Source organism: Pochonia chlamydosporia, chromosome 1 (genome assembly GCF_001653235.2).
Source record: "Pochonia chlamydosporia 170 chromosome 1, whole genome shotgun sequence".
In the NCBI taxonomy this organism is placed as follows: domain Eukaryota; kingdom Fungi; phylum Ascomycota; class Sordariomycetes; order Hypocreales; family Clavicipitaceae; genus Pochonia; species Pochonia chlamydosporia.
The window spans coordinates 535,594-553,612 of NC_035790.1; the positions used below are offsets into that span (position 1 = coordinate 535,594).

An 18,019-nucleotide genomic window follows, 5' to 3' on the forward strand; every position below is an offset into this window, starting at 1 on the left:
GTTGCAACTACCACTCGATGCGGCTTCGACTTGGGCCAGTCGGCACCCTGTCGACCATGGCTTGGCAGCGAGGTCTGCGACTTGGCAAAGCACATATACCGTTGAATTTTGCTTCCATTCACTACACCTACTTCATTTCCATTTCGTTGCTCTGCTCTGTTATCTTTTGGGTGTCGTCAGACCCGAAATTTAGTGTCACCTACGTCGACAGTCTGTTCCTGGTCATATCTGGCATCACAGAGACTGGTCTCAACACTGTCAACCTCAGCACGCTGACGACTTGGCAGCAGACCATCTTGTGCCTATTAATGCTCTTTGGCGGCTCTGTATGGGTTTCGATAGGTCTTCTTATTGCAAGGGAGCGTTCGTTTCGACGAGTTTTGAAGCCAGATCATGCTGCCCTGTGCCAGGATGAGCTTGCCGAGGAACACATCAACGACAACCCCAGTGTGACAAGAGACCACGATATGCAAAATTGCACTACCGGAGACCTAGAAATTACAGACGCCAGTCACAAAAGAGTGTGGTCGAGGAGGCATTCTGTCGAAAGGGTCGGTGCCAGCGTTGGGCCAGCAATTCAGCACACGGCGCCACTACCAAAGCCAGACACATATACAGGAACTGTCAGACAAAGTCAAGACTTACACGTTAACCCTCTCGCATTCCTGAATGGAAAGACCATTGGTAGAAAGGGGTACTTCATCAATCTGACACGAGAGGAGAAACGAAAGGTCAATATTATTGAGCACAGGGCAATGAGACTTCTGGCTACCATTGTCCCTCTCTATTTCACTTTATGACAGCTGCTTGGTTGTGCTGGTCTTAGTGCTTGGATTGCTCACTATCAACCGGAACCAGCTTTGTCAAATGGAATCAACCCGTGGTGGCTCGGAATATTTAATGGCGTCTCCGCGTTCAACAACTCTGGCATGTCCTTACTCGACGCCAACATGATCCCGTATCAAGGGGCATACTACGTCCTAGTTACCATGGGCCTCTTAATCCTAGCAGGAAATACGGCGTACCCGGTATTTCTTCGCTTTATTCTATGGGCCATCTTGAAAGCTTTGAATGCCCTGCCCCAGAAACCGCTCATTGTCAGATGGCGGCTAACCGTCAAGTATGTCCTTCGCTATCCTCGGCGTGTTTATACCAACTTGTTCCCCATCCAACACACTTGGTGGCTGGTATTCATGCTCGTCGTGCTTAATGGCATTGACTGGGCAGCGTTTGAACTTTTACCCAGTCCGGTTGTCTCTGCCATACCGCCGGGTCCACGTCTGTTGGACGGTCTGTTCCAAGCCATTGGTGAGTCCATACACTTGAGTTCTTGGCGACTTATTTAACAAGTACTGATCATTTGTTACGTAGCGGTCCGAACTGGTGGCTTCTATGTCGTCCCAATTGCGAATATACACATTGGTCTGCAAGTGCTATATGTCATTATGATGTATATTTCCGCATTTCCCGTTATTATCACCATGCGCAACTCCAACGTGTATGAAGAACGGTCTCTAGGTATCTTTGCCATGGATACGAAGAAGGACGAAGAGAACCTACATGCGTATAATAGTGGCCTGAGATCGGGTAGCGCAAGACGCCTGTTCATCTCGCAGCAAATCAGAGGCCAGCTTGCGCATGATATCTGGTGGCTTGCCCTCGCGACCTTTATCGTCACCGTAATTGAAGCGCCACATTTCACTGAGGACCCGGTATCCTACAGTGTCTTCAATATTATATTTGAAGTCGTGTCGGCGTATGGCGGTATCGGGATATCGGTGGGCTTACCCAACCAAAATTTCAGCTTCAGCGGGGGATGGAGTGCTACTAGCAAGCTTGTGCTCTGTCTGGTGATGTTGAGAGGTCGCCACCGAGGATTGCCGGCTACGATGGACTACGCAGTACGCCTTCCAGAGAACCTCACAGAAGAATACAGCGTTGAACACAGAGAAGAACAGGATAGACAGGCAGCATCATCGAATCTTCACAAGGGAATGTGATTGAAAGCCTGCAGTGCAGTACATATTGCACATTGCTATTTATAAAACTACAAATCCACATGCGCTTGGGGGGGGGGGGGGTTGTGCTTGTGCTTTAAAAGGTATAACCAAAGGTTTTTAGACTCACGCGTTATGTTAGATGCCAAACAATGCCAATGTCATGCTCCAGGCGCATTCACCTTTGCGAGAATATCGCACCCAAGTCCCGAAGCTCGTGGTACCGAAGATCCTTCTCAACCTTTATTTCCCTCTTAGCCGTCAAAACTTTCAGTTCATCAATTGACTTCGTTCCATAATCGAAGCCATCATTTCCACCAACGAAAGCCACTAGGATCTTGATCCATTCGTCCATCATTTTTCGCTCTTCATCAGTTGGCAACTGATTGATTGAGTAGCTGTATCCATTAGAATCCATTGGCAAAATGTGTCTACTGCGAAACATCAAGAGAAGCGACTTACTTCCACAAAGGCCCATCCATGGCGTGACTAACACCATAGTCCAACGGCGCAACACTCTCGTCAATAAAGCTCAGCCTGTAGTCGACGCGATACCGCCAAACATCTTTTGTTGCACCTCCATGTCTACTCAGTGCATCTACCAAGTACCTACTCGACGCCCTAACCTGTCCATCCGCGATTATTTTGCCAAACGCAGCTTTCCAATCGTCAAGATTACCAGACTTTGGAAGAGAGTACTGACTGAGAATCTTGGCGGTTGTCGCAGGAGAGTAATAGTTGGCTGTTTGAAGCTTTAGTGATTCGAGAGTAGCCTCCGTTGGCCCGTTGAATTGTGCATAAAGTGTTTCTTCATTGGCCACTTCTCCTACGAGAAGCTTCATCTTCCGCGACAGGAAATCTTTGGCAAATGACTCGGACTGGATATAATTAGTCATGTCTGCATGGAAGAAGAGGTCGTCTGTGACCGGACGGAAGGTGTGATTCTTCAGGCTGCGGATGCATTTCAAAAGGTCGGCCTCGCTGATTTTCCTAAGTTGAGACAGCCTCTCTGTCGATGATGCTAAAAGTGGAACGCTGAAATGTTGGCAGACTTCATCAAACTGCGATTCTGCTTCGTTGACTGTTTTAGGTTGCGCAGGAATGGCATTTGACGACATCCACGCCCGCTGAAACAACTTGCCAGCGTACGAATTTTGCTGACTTCGAAAGTCATGAAGAATCTGTGCCTCGACGCCATATGCGCCTGCGCTTCTCCCCGCGAGCGTAATGTTGTTCACGTCTCCCCCAAAGGCAGCGATATTGGCGTACACCCATTCCAGACCAAGTCTTTGGTCCCAAAGGCCAAAATTACCAGCAACCTCTCCGCCACTTTCTTCTAAAAAGGCAGCTGAAGACAAGAACCCAAAGATATTAAGGCGGTAACTAATCGCTACAACGATGGCGTTCAATCCTCCCGTAGAAATCAGTTCAGTGGGATCACTGGAAGGATCTTGGCACGCATCACCAACTTGAAACCATCCGCCGTGTAGCCACACCATTACCGGCCATTTCGTAGTTGTTCCCGCATCTTCAGAAACGGGAGTCCATATATTGACGTACAAGCAGTCTTCTGTTCCTTTTATTCCATCATTATCGGGGTTGACACGGCCAGTGGATAGCTCACGATCCTCCTGGGAAGCAGGTGCTTGGAATGCAGTGGCATTGAATGGTTGGCCAGCTTGAGAGTACGTGAACGATGAAGGGAGAGGCCGCGGTTTGCGCCAGCGATGTTCGCTCGTTGGAGGAAGGGCATACGGAACGCCAGTATAGCGTCGGGCTTTGTTGTCGTACTGGAGACCTTTTATCTTGCCACGAGGTCCGAGGTCAATGACATGTTCTTGAACGTCGTACGAGAGCGTATTTCCCATGGCTGCTGGTCTTTGGATACAATTGAGGCCTTGTCTTTAACGGTTAACTGGCATATATTCTTTTATAAGTGAATGGTATCATTGACGTCGGGTGTTGAAGAGGCACCGAACTGAGGTCGGAAGCCAGTTCAGAATCCGACTTCCCGAGGTTCTGGTTTCTTTAGGGATGCGGGGAGTCGGATGGTGGAGATCCGTGGACGCTCCGGTTCGGACTTGGCCGGACAAGTTGACGGATCCGAGGTGTAAGTCTGGCTTTCTTCTGGTAACTTCCGCCGGTGACAAGTATATTGGAATAAAGTCATCTATGGGAGTGATGATGTGAAAGAGTCATTCGCTGGAAACACTTCGTCCATATGGGTGGTGGCGGAAGCGGGTGGCTAGATCCGGAAAAGCATCGCGTTGATAATAAATGAAAAGCTTAAGTCTTTAGCAAAATCCATCTACCATTATTAATGTATTTAAAGAAATGATCAAATTGGACCTGTAACATGTGTTGATTGAAACGCACTGATATCGGTGAATCGAGGTACTGAGGCATACGCGCCTGGCGTCACCGACAAACAGTTGGAAGTCACTGACGATACTTGGCTGATTGACATTTCGTGGATCATAGATATCGAATGGTATATTCTTGGAGAAAAGATGTTTCGCGAGCACAGCGTCGGCATTTCTAGTTTCGCGGACTTGGGCGTGAAACAAGTTGCTTCCCTTATGATACATACAGGTTATTTGACGGTGTTAACAGTTACCAAGGCCCTGTAGACATTTCGATTCCAAAAGTTGAACTCAACCTTTTTGTAATCAGAAAGCCTTGACTCTACTGGGCATCATTTTATTCTGCCGTCAACGTTTTGGCTAGGAGATCAGAGTCGTTTCGTGGTTGATAACCCCGCGACCACGAATGCACACTTGGTTCAGTCGCAAACGAACATTAGCCATACTCCAGGATTCTTTGGTCACAATGGCTGCTCGGTAAAGGGGAACATTGCTGGTCTTGGGTAGGCATCAATTGCCGGAAGGACCGGGCTACTTATAGAACCTTAATGTTACCACACCACGTTGGAAAGCACCGTTAAGCTCAACGCCACCTGAAGCCCGATGGTGATAGTGAGTAGGCTACCCGGCTATCAGCTAAACTGGAGCTCCAACAACCATCAGCCACTGACCTTGCCACCGTGCCTCAATGAATGTGATGGCTTGGGCACAAGGTTGTGTATAAATATGCGGCTACACAAGACAGTGGTTCTGGTCAATTGTTTCATTCAACTCTAATCATCGATAATACGAAATTCATCAGTTGCCAAATAGCAAACAAAATGACGTCTATCGCACTACCGACCGCCATGAAAGTTGTCCACCAACCAGACCCAAAATCGATCGATTTGGTTCTCGAAGATGGACCACTGCCTCAACCATCTCACCCAGAAGACTGCATCGTCAAAGTATACGCTGCCACGCCCTGTCTAAATGAGCTCCATTGGGAAGTGTGGTTTCCTTCAGTCTTCAGCCCTGGTCGAGAACGCGTACCGTGTACAGAGGCAGCCGGAGTCATAGCACATATCCCGGACGCCGGGTTAGCCAAATCATTTGGGTTCAAGGTCGGAGATGAGGTATTCTTCCGCATTAACCCTTCGCAGACTGGGAATCTGCGTGAATACACCTTGGCTCGGTTGTCGCAAATTGCACATAAGCCTAAAAATATGAGCTGGGTCGAGGCCGGCGCAACTCCTCTAAGCGCACTCACGGCGTGGCAAGGCCTCTTCCAACATGGCATTTTAGATTCTGGCGCAATTTCCGGGACTGATGAGACTGTTAGGGATAATAAGAATGAGAATCTTAAAGTTCTCATAACAGGAGCATCAGGGGTGGTAGGCAGTTTCGCGGTCAGATTCGCAGCGCTTGCCGGCGTCAGTCAGATTATCGGTGTTGCGAGTGGTTCAACGGCCGACTTTGTGCAACAGTTAGGCGCATCGGAAATAATCGATTACAGAAAGCAGAGCATCTCTGAATGGGTCGCGCAAGACCCGGCGAACAGAGAAGTTGACCTCGTCCTTGATTGTGTCGGCGGAAAAACATTGTCGTCGTCCTGGTCTGCTGTCAAGAACGGCGGAGTTTTACTCAGTGTCGCAGGTGACCCAGTTGAAGCAAAACCCGAATCTTGCGACAAGAAGCTCCGGGAGGCTAAATGGTATCTTGTCGAGCCAAATGGAAAGCATCTTCAAGCCATCTCTAAGCTTATTGAAGCTGGGAAGTGCACAACAAAGGTGGATAGTGCTGTGGACTTTGCCGACTTCCAGAAAGCGTTTGATAAGGTTGAGAGCAAGCAGGCGAAGGGAAAAGTCGTTATCAAAGTTGTAAGCTGAAGCATGTTGACTAAATCAGCACATACTTGGGCGAAATCTGTTCCGTGTTCTTTTCTTATAGGAAAAGTACTTCTTCCATAATAATACAGTTGATTAGATAGCCGAAAGTTTTGTTAGTCTCGAGTCAAATTGGAAACTGTTCAATGATTTATCCCCAGTCGTTGCACTCTGAAGTTCACGGGAAACATCTACTGAGTCATAGTCACGGTTATAGAAACTTTGAGATCACCTGACAACTTATTTTATTTTCGACAAATGGAAGATGTATTAATATTGCACCCACGAAATCTCATGGCTACAAGAAAAGGAATGACACCAGTGGGAAAAGACCATCTTGTAACTGTTTTAGCCCCAGCAAAAACCTATCCAGTGCATCGGGTAAATTATTGTTGGGCCACGAAAAGAAAACTCCCATTTTGTCTTTGCCGTATATACTTCCGATAGTTCTCTTTGTAGAAAGCTACCATTTAGAAAAATGGCGGAAGATACACTGTGCGGCTCGAAGCAGCTTTAGTAGAGCTGGCTGTCGAATCGGACGCAGTGCTGCTCGTTGATTCGGCTCTAGATAGTTTGTTAGTTTCCCTATACCAAATTTCAGAATATACAAAAGTTTCTTCATACCTCGCAAGCCTGGGAGCAGCCATAAACACCATGAGCTCTCTCGTTGATCTTGAGGAACTGGTCGGCATCCTGTCGAAGGCTAAGGCCAGGGCCAGACAACAGGTTGACGCCCTGGTTGACCTCAAGAATACGGGTTTGGAGAACAGGAGTGATCTTGATGCCAACGAGGATCACCTGGGGCTCGCCAGTGACGTAGACGTGCTGGAGCTTGAGGCCCTGGCCGGGGTAGCCAACATCCATGCCGCCGCCATAACCGCTGAGGATACCACTGTCACCACCGGGAGTGGGACTGGCAAGGGCAGCCATGGCCAAGGCAAAGACGGAAGTGAGAGAGTACTTCATTTTTGTTTGGGGTTAAACGAGTGATTTCTCGAAAAAAGATTGGAATTGAAAGTTAAAAGGTGGTCTTTGATGTCTGTGTTTGAGATGCTGATGATGAGAAAAAGTCCTGGAGATGGAGCGGAGGGACAGACTTATTTATACTTGATTCTGCTTCATGTGTTTATCCTTTCTGTCGTTCGGACTCTGCCGTTTCCTTGCACTGCGCTAACTTGCTGTGACTGTTTCTGTTTACGATATCACAGTGCAATACTGTCACCAAGCAGTCTACACAACCAACTCATCATCTACGCAAAGGTAAGGCAAGGCGTTGAAGGCGCGGCATTACGCGGCCTGAGTTTTGCTGTGGCATTGACTTGACAATGCCAACGCATTAGCAGTCGTCTGTGGCTCGATCCGTAAGAGAACTTTTTCGTAAACCCTACAACACCATGATTTCCTGTAGCTCTAGAGTATGCGTATTTGTCACGTCATCAATAATACCGCTCGAGCATTGAATCCCAGTTCCACCAGTATGTATATTCGAGCAGGGATTAATATGCAATGGCTTAGAGCCACGAGGAGTCTTTTCCGGCAAAACAGTGACATGCCGCAACAGCGTTTATGCAGAGAGGTTCGATTCGAACCATCACCTTTAAATTTTTAGCCTTGTCGAACTAATAGCATTCCAACCCTTTTGTTCTTATAGGAATAAGGAGATGTTCCAACAGGTGTGCCACTCAAGACCATGATGTTTTCAAACCATTAAATGCAGGAAATATGTGCTGAGACTGGCCATTGAGACAAACCAGGCTCAATCTGACTGTGGCAATGTTCTCAATTGAGGCTAGTATACATGCCCAGATCTCTGGATGCCAACCCTTGTCCAATCTGCGATCGTCAAAGTACTTCGTCCTACCGGTGAGCCGTCAAAGGGAACGTGGACGCCCAAATCACACTCCCCGAAGCCGACAGGACGCAATTGCATCCCACAGCTGAAGGATGGCTTGCTAAGTACCAGCTGCCAAGATACAAAAATGGGGAATCGGGAATTTTTACCCTGGTCCCATAGATCGAACTACGATTCTCGCCAGGCATTAACGCCCCTTTTCTCTTGGTTAATGCGAATCAGCAAATCAGGGCTCTCACTCATGGTCGTTGCAAGCAGGGGCATTTCGCATAAATGTGAATTGAGGCTGGATGAATTGATGAAGTGTTCAACGCAAGGCGTTTGTGGCGCGAACAGAGCCAAGCGACGGAGCATCGCTGACGGCTCCCGGCACGTATGCCGGCAATATAGCTTGGTCCGTTATATTTAATCCATTTCCATTACATACTGCAAAATCAAAAGAATAGGCCGCAGGGAAAACATTGGCGCCAGCATGAAATTCGTGGTTCGATCTACTACGCCACTTATGAACCGAATCGCGTTCATTTGGTCATTTGAATCAATATCTGAGCATTTTGTGTTGTAGATATTTCCCTTTGGGAGCAGAACAAGTAACTTCTTCTCGATTTGGCACATTTTTTAGCTGTTCTTCATAGTTCAGTGAGAAGCATAACGGAAATTGCTTTAGCAAACAGTCATGTTGAAGTGTAACTGAGTTGCTTCGTTTTGCAGGCATTGTCTTTATACAACCTTGGCGTCTCAACCCACAGATGATCACAAATTCTCAAGCCTCAAATTTGCCGTACTAAATTTTGTTGAGAAAGAGCCTCTGACGCTTCTATAATTCAGTTGGGGCTGGGATCAGCCAGAAGTTCAAAGAAGGCACAGCTCGTGGAAGCAATAGGAGCAAAATCAAACTCTAATTATGTCATTGTTTAGTGGGTATTCCTCCTGTGGCGAACATGTATTTCAGACTGTCATCACCGTTTGCGTTGATATACATGCTTTGAATTAGGTACCCGACGAAATCGTCATGCCTCAGAACGACCAAAAATCCTCATACTTTCAGCGCAGTAACTTCTCGCCACTTTGCATCTGATGACGCCAGCTCGTCCGCCGCATTTTGAGCATATGGGATAGTGTCAACTCCGAGCAGAAGACGCAGAGGCGGCTCAGAAACCTCGGCAATATGCAAAATGCTGCGCACTATCCTTTTGGGATCAGCCCAGGTAGCCATCATCTCCTCTCTTCTCTCCTGGAACGCAGACACAGTTTGTTTGTAGGGCTCACTGACAGCTCCAATGCCCATCGACGAGCCAGCCCAGTCCGTCTTCATGCCACCGGGCTCAAGGACCGTCACCTTGATTCCAAGCGGGCCAACTTCTCGTGAAAGAACAGTTGAGAAGCCCCCGACAGCCCACTTGGCACTCTGGTATGAGCCAAGGCCAGGAGATCCAACTCTGCCACCAAGAGATGATACTTGAATGATGTGGCCGTGACCTTGTTGACGCAAAATTGGTATCACTGCCTTTGTCACATTTACGACACCGAAAAAGTTTGTTTCGAATTGTGTGCGAAATGTTTCGAGGCTCATGTCCTCAATTGAGGCAACATCGGCGTACCCGGCGTTGTTGACAATAATATCCAGACGGCCAAACTTCTCTAGCGCGGATTGAACAACTTGTTGAACTTGGAAATTGTTGGTGACATCGAGGGCCATTGCAAGAACATTGTCCTGTCCATACTGGGTTACGAGATCTTGGAGTTGTTCTGGCTTTCGGGCCGTCGCCACAACCTGGTTGCCTGATTCAAGAACTGCTTCAACCAAGGCACGGCCAAGTCCTCGCGATGAACCGGTTATCAGCCAAATTTTAGCCATTTTAATTAGCGTAAAGATAGTTAACAAACGTAGGAGCGGATTGGAATGTATGGTAGTAGATAATACTTGAAATATGATACCAATCCTGAGAAGTCATGACGGCCGTGCCCTCATATATACCAGCTGTTGAGATGCAAAGACGATTCCTCAACTCTTAACACCGGTTAACAGAATAGCCTCGCATTAGCGTCTTGCACTGCCGAGCACCCTGTTCAGTTTCTGTATCTGCGGACTTTCAGCTCCACTCAATCTGCACGACAGGCCACTTCTTGTAGATGGTGTTCTCAAATCCCGGAGTTAACGCCCGTGATGTCAGACCTAACCGACAACTCCGTGTCTCCACAGCACTTCCAACAGGCTAGGCACTTGGAAAGTGTCTGACACGACTCGTACGGCGGTTAGCTAAATCCTTGTCCAACATTTCTTGCAATTTTTAGTCCATGTGTCGATTGACGCTTAAATTCAGATTAGTTTAATGAATATGTGAGCTGACGGGGGGTGCACTCCATTCTTTTTGTCTGAACACTGATGCGTCATCAAACTTCTTAGACTATTATCAAGTCGTTGTGAATTGTATCAATTTTGTATGTTTCAGCGAAATGTTCTTCACCGGAACTTCTGCTTTTATTGTCTGGACTCTAGTGTTACTCCAAGGCAACCAGGATCGGACATAACGAGATAAAAACTGAATATGTCTAAAACCATTCTTTTGTCTATCAAACTCTATTTTTTTTTTGTACATGATGACTAACTACCTAGGTACTCTATCTAAATACCTCTTCATTGTGGCTCAGCTCAGCACTGCGAGATCGAGTTGGGCTCTCGTAGCAAAGACTTACTCGAAGCTCGGTTATACAGTTGGCACGGGAATTCCAGGGACTCGAGCTCGAACGCTGGGATCGAACCCAGGGGCTTTGGCTCCCATAGTTCCATCACTGTTGACAGTTGAACCTGGAACACAAGTCCCATTTCTGAAAGCAATCTTGGCCACCTGTCGCCACGACTCTGTCACGTCCACCGCCATCTTGCGGGTATAAAACAACTTACAGTTGGCCGCTTGATACTTGAAATGCAATGGAAACCCCTCTGGATCGTCTCCGCTGTGAGCATTCCGAAAGTTCACAGAGCCCCCTTCCGGACTCTCCATAAAGGGAAGCAGAGGGGGGTCTTCGATGCTAGGCAAGGATTTTCCAAACTCCTGGAGAAGCTTCTGGCCGTCAGGACTGTTCTTTGCTTCTTGAAGGGAAAATGTTGAGGCTCGCTTGATGTTTGAATTTGACAAAATTTCCGAGCCCCTGACACCCCCGATTGCCTGCATAGGCTTATTCATCGGCCGACCACCAAGTGCTATTGTGCGAATTCCAAAATTCCTGACTAGTAACCCTGTGAAGATTGAGCAGGCTGACGCACACAGTCCGTCCGTCATGATCACAATGTTCTCCGGTTTCCAGGGAGGCTCGCGCTTGCTGGTGTTCCCAGCCGTACTGGGCTCATAGCCACGCAGAAATAAATCTGGCTCGGGCAAGTAAGGCACCGTCACGTCCCGATGGAAAGCAGCTGTCATCTTTTGTCCTTTCACCATCTTAGGCTCAAAGAACGCCTCTCGCGATTCTATAGCCTTGTTGTTCGGATCAGTCGGTAGCCCGACTGACGCTACAAGAATGTCTAGCGAGGCATTGTAGCTCAAAACGCGCCCGGTGAATTCAAGGCCCTTGCTCATCCGAAATCTATCAAACGCATCAAACTTGGCCCCCGGAAAGAGTGCCGTGTATGCAAAGTCGGCAAGGTCCAAGGATCCTCCACTGTTAGCAGACATGTCGATAATCAGCTTGTCGCGGCCTTGTTCCTTGGCGACCTTGGCAGTTCGGTCAATTAGATCTCCAAATCCGCGAACAAATCCGTTCAAGTCAAAATTGGGACCCAGGGGATCATCCGAATTAAGATCCACGAAGCTGAAAAAGGAGATAACAGTGGTGTTGCGTAGCTCGGTATCATTCAGGGCAAAGCTCGCAACATTATCACCGGGGTGCTTGACGAGCGGCAATGGGTAGCCGGGGATGGTTGGCTCGGGAGCAGGCGGAGCAACAGGTGACTCTGATGTTTGAGGAGGCGGAGGTGCCGTTTCATTTTGCTGTGAAGGGATTTCGAACCTGTTCTGCAAATCCTGACCCGATCGAATGTTCGATAGATTCACGCTTGGAAGTGTAGTGATGGAATTTGTCACAACACGTGAGGTGCCATTCTTATGCACAATGGTGTAGTTGTCTGGGATATCAAACAGGACGGCTAAAGAGCCGGCGGGTGATTTGGCGGCCTCGAAAGCTAGCGAACGAAAGAGACCGTTGAGCCTTGCGTCTGGATCATGAGAGCTTTGCGGCACGCGCATGGAATCGTTCTCCAAGAATTCATAGACGTCTTGCCCATTAATCGTAGCAATAGGCGACGGGTTGCTTGTGTCGTTGCCTGACTCGAAGATATCCTGAGCAGCGAAAATTTCCGGCAGAGCCCGCCCGTCCGAAGAGATAGAAACCACGTCGAGGCCTTCCCGGAACTGGCGAAAAGGAGCGAAGATTCCTGGCGTGTAGCCAAAGTGATCATCGTTAGCCGCAACGAACTACTCTTGTTAGCAACATAGTTTCGATGCTTAGGTCCACGCTTCTTAGACTCACTTACCAGGCTGTGCAGGTCGGTCATCACGTCAACTTGTGATTGATATCCCTTGTTCCTTAGCTTTTGTCTCATTGCGTCCATGCCCCCTATAATATCAACACCGGGAGTCAAGTACTCCGGTGGAGGACTCTTGAGGAGCTCGATAGTACTGTGGTACTCCACGTATGGCTGCAAAAATTCGAGAAGGGCGAGATTTCGTTCCGATTGGAGTGGGACGGACTTGCGACAAGCACTAGCTACAGACGGTCTCAAATCTAGGATAATGGGCTTTGTGGATGTCATATTCTTTGGAACAGCGTCGAATGCTTTGCTGATAATCTCACAGGGATCAACGGCGGTTGCTCCTAGATCTCTCACCGAGATGACGGGGGGAGCTTTTACAGCACCGAACATGACCTTGCGATAGTTGAAAGCTGCCTGAGCAGAGCCCGCAAGGAGAAGCCACTTGAGGACCATTGCTTCGATCGCTCAGTGTCTAAAGAGGTATGCTGAAGTGCAATATGATCAAGGAAGTGAGGTGAAGTGAAGTGCATGTTCTTGCGTCGCCAACTAAGCCCCAAAATCCCATGATAAGGGTAAATTGTAGCTTAAATATACTAAGATATTGTACACCCCAAATCGCGGCCAGGTCTCCGTAGCCGATTGGTAATAGTGAAGCGCTACAGAGCATGACTAGCATCAATGTCCTAGTGGTGTAGAGATGTGACCGCACAAGTCTGACTAGTATGCGTCGTGTCATGAGCACGAATTTAATTATGGTATCGATAGTATTGCAGGCATGGGGATCCTTGGATATCACTACGGGGTCGACAATGGCGTAATGTCAGGCAAGGCCCGCTGTCATGTTCTTTGACGACACAGATGTATGTCATTCCAAGCAAGCAAGACATAGCCCTAACTCAGTTGAACAACAGCTTCGGCGGCAAACCTATGCGACTTGTGATGGAAGTCACGCCAAACGTTTTGTGACATCTCTGGCAAATATATGATGACTAACTCTCGTGCTTGTTGCGTTAGCAGCTTGTCGTGCTAGCAAAAAATGTATCTCAAGCATCAACAACATGACGGAAGTGGCAAAGCTCAACCGGGAGTTGGCTATCCAGGTTTCGGCTTGAGTCAGCCTCGTACGGCAGCAATGAATACCCTCTGTGGGGATTCAAGCTACCTGGTTACACATCGGGTCCCTCAAAATTTTCGAGAAACTTGTCAGCATGAAAAAGATGAGTTTCGTGTCCTCGTCCTAGCGCCTATCTCAGCTCTTCAGCTAGCGGTTTGCATTGAATAAGCTACAATTTGCCTCCCGAGTGAGTTTGGACCATATGTAAGTTCCCGTTTTAAAGCCAGGTGAGAGTGCCATACCTGTATGGTCATAGGGCCTCAGAATCTCGTAGGCTTTTGTTAAATCATTTTAACATGCAGGCTGGCTACCGTGTTGTTCAATATGCATTCGGGTTAAAGGATTGGCTCAAGCAGTGTTAACTGAAGAGGGTCTTTTTTAGCATCAAAATACGGGACAGAATTTAACTTTGGCCACACCTTGAAGATCGGAGTGTCTGGGATTGAAGAAGCCGCAACGAGTGTCCGTGAGTGGACGGCATTCTGCAAGATGGAAAATCGTTAATTGGCCAGAACGAGGGTCAAACTATGCCAAGAGAGATATCCTGGAAGTACGTCACAGGCTTGCACCCTGTTGATCGAGATCGTAGGTGCTGTTTCAGAAACAGGCAACTGAACTTGTCTGACAGTTTATCCTCCCCTTCCCGCAACGCGGCCCGGTTCGTAGGACTGCATGATAACACCTTCAACAAAGCTAAGGCAATACGGCTTCTCCTTTCTCAGCCTCAAATGAGTCTGATGAGATGAGGCACTTGCAATGATGCGATTATATCGGTCACGCCGGGAGCGCCCTGAACCACAGGAACATCATTGGGCCCATCACTTCATTAAACACCCTGACTAGATACAATGATGGAGAATCCTGCCAGATTAGACAGAAAATATACGATTTCTCCTCCTAGTTCTATCAGCATGAAGCGGCAAGGCATTATGTCATCCTTCATGACGACAAATCCGAAGCAACACGAAGACACAAACATCGTAATAACCGACTACATCTCCTCAAATTTTCACCTCCATTATCCGATCAGCTCTCACCTGGTTATTAATGGTTACTGTGTGTATATATGCATATACATTTCCGGTAATGGTCGTGCAGTGTGGGACCAAAATATAATTAAAGGATGGCATGAAAGAGATGTGATAATGGCCTTATAGAGATACATTACTCCTGCATAGCCTGCAATGCGTGGATATTGAACAACATCGACTCATACAAACTATCGTCGCCCACGTACTCGCAAACCCACCGCTGGTCGGGTAGCATCCACGCCAGTGCTCTGAGAAATTTTGTCCTTGCCTGCGCTTATTTGAGTCAACCGTTGGAGAGCTTGATCTTCTTCCAACTTTTTCTTTTCGTCTGCCGTCATTGTTGTAGTCGCTGGTTGTACCTCCGACTGCAATTCCTCATCATCCACGAGCGGATCTTGTTTCTTTTCCAACGTGTCTTGATTCTGAGAATCCCACCGAAGTCCCTGGCGACGATCTTTCTCTTTTTGGATATTTTCGCTTAAAGCCATCGTATCTCCCAGTTGAGCAACATACATTGGGTTGCCATTCTCACCTGCTCCAGGGAGCATCGAGCCGGGTTTATAAATCGGAATCGACCGGCAGGCCGCCACGAGAGCACAGTGAAACTTGTTGCTCCTCTGTGCTCGGAGTTTGTCATCCGACCAATTGTTGCGGTGCGTAAATCCCAGTCTCAGTTCCATCTTGTTCAGTTCGTGAATTGACACAACGCTGAATCCAAGAGTATTAGGCACATAGTCCTTGGGGTTCTCAGCAAGGAATCCTTCAAGGGTCGAACGAAGCTTCGCTAGATCTTTGAAGCTTGTGCGAATATCAATAAACAGCGATATACCCTGACGATTGATGCCTGACCGGGTATAGTTCTCAATAATTCTCAGGGCCAGTTGATCGTTCGAGATTTGCACATCAGTGCCATTATCTAAGCGTCGGAATACTGTATACAACAGAGACTGTCGTTTCACAGCGAAGGCCGGACCGGTAGGTACACCTGCGTTGGAGATATGGACGACATCTCCCGTATCGTAGGGGTGATCGAAGAAAACGAAGATGATACCGCTTATGAGATGATGGAATGTTCGGCCAATGGCAAACGACAGACCAATAGCAAGAGACGAAAGGATGGATTGAATTTGCTTGATCGCGGGAACATATTGAACCACTGAAGAAAATTAGTAGTGTCCCAACCTCGGATAGCAGTGGCGAACTAACCAATAAAGAAAACCATGACGAATGCCAGAATCACAAGACAGAGCCAGTCGAATGTATTGACACAGTGATCCATATCAGCGATTCCTCGGTATATTTTGCGCTTTGCCGCGCCTGTATCTCTTACCAGGCCAATGAAGTCACGCAACTGGATCTCACCAGTCTCATTCTCATCAATAATCTTGAAAAGCTTATCAGCTTCCTCAGTGTGCTCTACGCCCAAGACATCAATGACATCCCGTTTCGTCAGGCCTTGCTTCCCGCTAATGACGAGTGACATCCATATGCGCGTGGCAAGGGCGTTAGCAGCAACGTCATCCGTCCATGCGCGATCGATTACAGCATAAGGAGATCCTGGTCTCATCCAGTGAGCATTTTCGGAATCTGATATGAAATTTCCGAAGACAGACACGACTTTGTACGTGTCCATATGAAGCCGTGCAAGGTAGCTCGACAATCGAACGCGGGAAGAAGCATTCGTCTTTCCAGTTGCATTACGGATTACACGATCCTCTTTCAAGAACGTTGAGTTGTTTTCCGGGAAGAGCGACAGGGAAGCCTCATAAAGGACCGAGAGCGCCTTGTGCACTTCCTTGCCCCGTAGCAGTGTAGTATTCGAGCGTCGAAAATGATAATGTACGGCAATATAAGTAATGAAAACTTTCTCGAGAAAGTAAAATGCCACCCATAGGGTTAGGCGCTCAAGTACGTCATCGATGATGTCGTCCCATGAGGCGTATTCCGAGTTTGGGTCTTTTTGAATGTTTACACCAAGAATGGGGTTGAGGTTGATGAGCTACATCTTGTAAGCGACAGATTGCGTAAACAGTGCAGCTGTAGTACACACCACCGTGAATGAAATGTAACACATGATAGTTCCAAAAAGAAAACAAATAGGACGCCGCATCAATTTAAAGACTCGCCAATAACGCTGATGGGCCGAGTTGACGTATCTGAAAGGCATTAGTTCCTGGTCAACCACAGAGTAGACGAAGCTCTTACCTTGCAATAAACCTAAAGAGATATGGCAAAGACAACCCGACAATATCGAAAAATATGACACAAATCCAAGTAACCTCCAACCACAGACACAAGAAGAAGACAAGATTTTTATACTGCCGTGCTTGAATGGCTTCAAGGGTATCATTGTCTTCTATGTCGGCGTCATTCGCAAACAGGATGATAGGTATCAGTAAGGCCACAAATACCACCACGAATACCGTCACATAACGTAGTGTCCACCAAAACAGTCTCATCCGCTTTTCTGTTACTACCCATCTTGGCGAAGACGCCATCTCCGGGTCTCGTATGTCGCCGTCATCGGGCCACGAATTGGAACGTCGAAGCTTCATTGTGCTGGTGGCAGATTCGGTGACACCTGGGTTTATCTTGATGCCGAAGATTCCCGGTCCCTTCGTTTGCAAGTCTGACCGTGAGCTGTGGGAGTCCTTGCCGCCCCGATAGCTCGATGGATCTAGCTCTTGCAAATGAATGGAGAGGTCTCCAGAATCAGGTGCAAAGTATTTCATGAGAAAAAGTTAAGAAGACTCCTGAATGATGTTCATCCGAGTTTGAAGGGCAGAATGATCCAATATTAGCGGTCAGCCTAGAGTTAAGACCCTCTTGGGCAAACAGACTGGTGGCGAGCTGGGAACGCACCGAACACAAACTCATCGTCGAGTCAGAATGCTAGGGTTTAATATGATACATGGTCCTCTCCCGTTGAGCCTAGTCTGATCCAGGCACTTGACAATGAGTACTTGCAGGGGTTGTATTGAGTGCCGAATGTTGTTAGCCCCTAATGTGATTAGCCGCCAGCACCCTGGAATCAAGTCTGCCCCACGATCACAAGAGTAGGCACATGAAGTTTGTCATGGTAGGTTTGGGGCCTATGGCAAGCGGTGTCGCTTTCGTCTTGTTTAATCGATAATTTTAGATACAAAAGAAAGCGTGTCAGCCTAGTCAACAATGGAGTAACGTATTCGGCATGTCCATCGCCACATGCGTACCTTGGCCAGGCACATACTATATTCATGAAACCCATACTATCCCACGCATACTTC

At 47.7% G+C, this 18,019-nt stretch overlaps 8 protein-coding genes across 8 annotated transcripts; 3 read left to right on the forward strand and 5 right to left on the reverse strand.

Annotated features, from left to right (window-relative positions):
- Positions 1-56: 56 nt before the first annotated feature.
- Positions 57-2,000, forward strand: VFPPC_00094 (cation transporter; the record flags this gene model as incomplete). The annotated part of the gene is made up of 3 exons (XM_018280187.1): positions 57-731; positions 804-1,308; positions 1,372-2,000. 3 exons carry the CDS (start codon positions 57-59, stop codon positions 1,998-2,000), a joined length of 1,809 nt encoding a protein of 602 aa, XP_018148109.1.
- A 175-nt stretch (positions 2,001-2,175) lies between these two features.
- On the reverse strand, positions 2,176-3,865 carry VFPPC_00095 (acetylcholinesterase; the record flags this gene model as incomplete). The annotated part of the gene is made up of 2 exons (XM_018280188.2): positions 2,176-2,395; positions 2,460-3,865. The coding sequence occupies 2 exons, from the start codon at positions 3,863-3,865 to the stop codon at positions 2,176-2,178; spliced, it is 1,626 nt and encodes a 541-aa protein (XP_018148110.2).
- A 1,316-nt stretch (positions 3,866-5,181) lies between these two features.
- Positions 5,182-6,228, forward strand: VFPPC_00096 (alcohol dehydrogenase superfamily, zinc-type; the record flags this gene model as incomplete). The annotated part of the gene is made up of 1 exon (XM_018280189.1): positions 5,182-6,228. The coding sequence occupies one exon, from the start codon at positions 5,182-5,184 to the stop codon at positions 6,226-6,228; it is 1,047 nt and encodes a 348-aa protein (XP_018148111.1).
- Positions 6,229-6,483: 255 nt separating this feature from the next.
- VFPPC_00097 (hypothetical protein) lies at positions 6,484-6,672 on the forward strand (the record flags this gene model as incomplete). Its single annotated transcript, XM_018280190.1, has 1 exon — positions 6,484-6,672. The coding sequence occupies one exon, from the start codon at positions 6,484-6,486 to the stop codon at positions 6,670-6,672; it is 189 nt and encodes a 62-aa protein (XP_018148112.1).
- Positions 6,673-6,738: 66 nt separating this feature from the next.
- VFPPC_15054 (hypothetical protein) lies at positions 6,739-7,191 on the reverse strand (the record flags this gene model as incomplete). Its single annotated transcript, XM_018292807.1, has 2 exons — positions 6,739-6,789; positions 6,850-7,191. 2 exons carry the CDS (start codon positions 7,189-7,191, stop codon positions 6,739-6,741), a joined length of 393 nt encoding a protein of 130 aa, XP_018148113.1.
- Positions 7,192-9,113: 1,922 nt separating this feature from the next.
- Positions 9,114-9,935, reverse strand: VFPPC_00098 (short-chain dehydrogenase reductase sdr; the record flags this gene model as incomplete). Its single annotated transcript, XM_018280191.1, has 1 exon — positions 9,114-9,935. One exon carries the CDS (start codon positions 9,933-9,935, stop codon positions 9,114-9,116), a length of 822 nt encoding a protein of 273 aa, XP_018148114.1.
- Positions 9,936-10,785: 850 nt separating this feature from the next.
- Positions 10,786-13,061, reverse strand: VFPPC_00099 (peptidase s41 family protein; the record flags this gene model as incomplete). The annotated part of the gene is made up of 2 exons (XM_018280192.1): positions 10,786-12,549; positions 12,609-13,061. 2 exons carry the CDS (start codon positions 13,059-13,061, stop codon positions 10,786-10,788), a joined length of 2,217 nt encoding a protein of 738 aa, XP_018148115.1.
- Positions 13,062-14,941: 1,880 nt separating this feature from the next.
- Positions 14,942-17,485, reverse strand: VFPPC_12690 (serine threonine protein kinase; the record flags this gene model as incomplete). Its single annotated transcript, XM_018290467.2, has 4 exons — positions 14,942-15,909; positions 15,960-16,752; positions 16,804-16,909; positions 16,959-17,485. The coding sequence occupies 4 exons, from the start codon at positions 17,483-17,485 to the stop codon at positions 14,942-14,944; spliced, it is 2,394 nt and encodes a 797-aa protein (XP_018148116.2).
- Between the last annotated feature and the right edge of the window lie 534 nt (positions 17,486-18,019).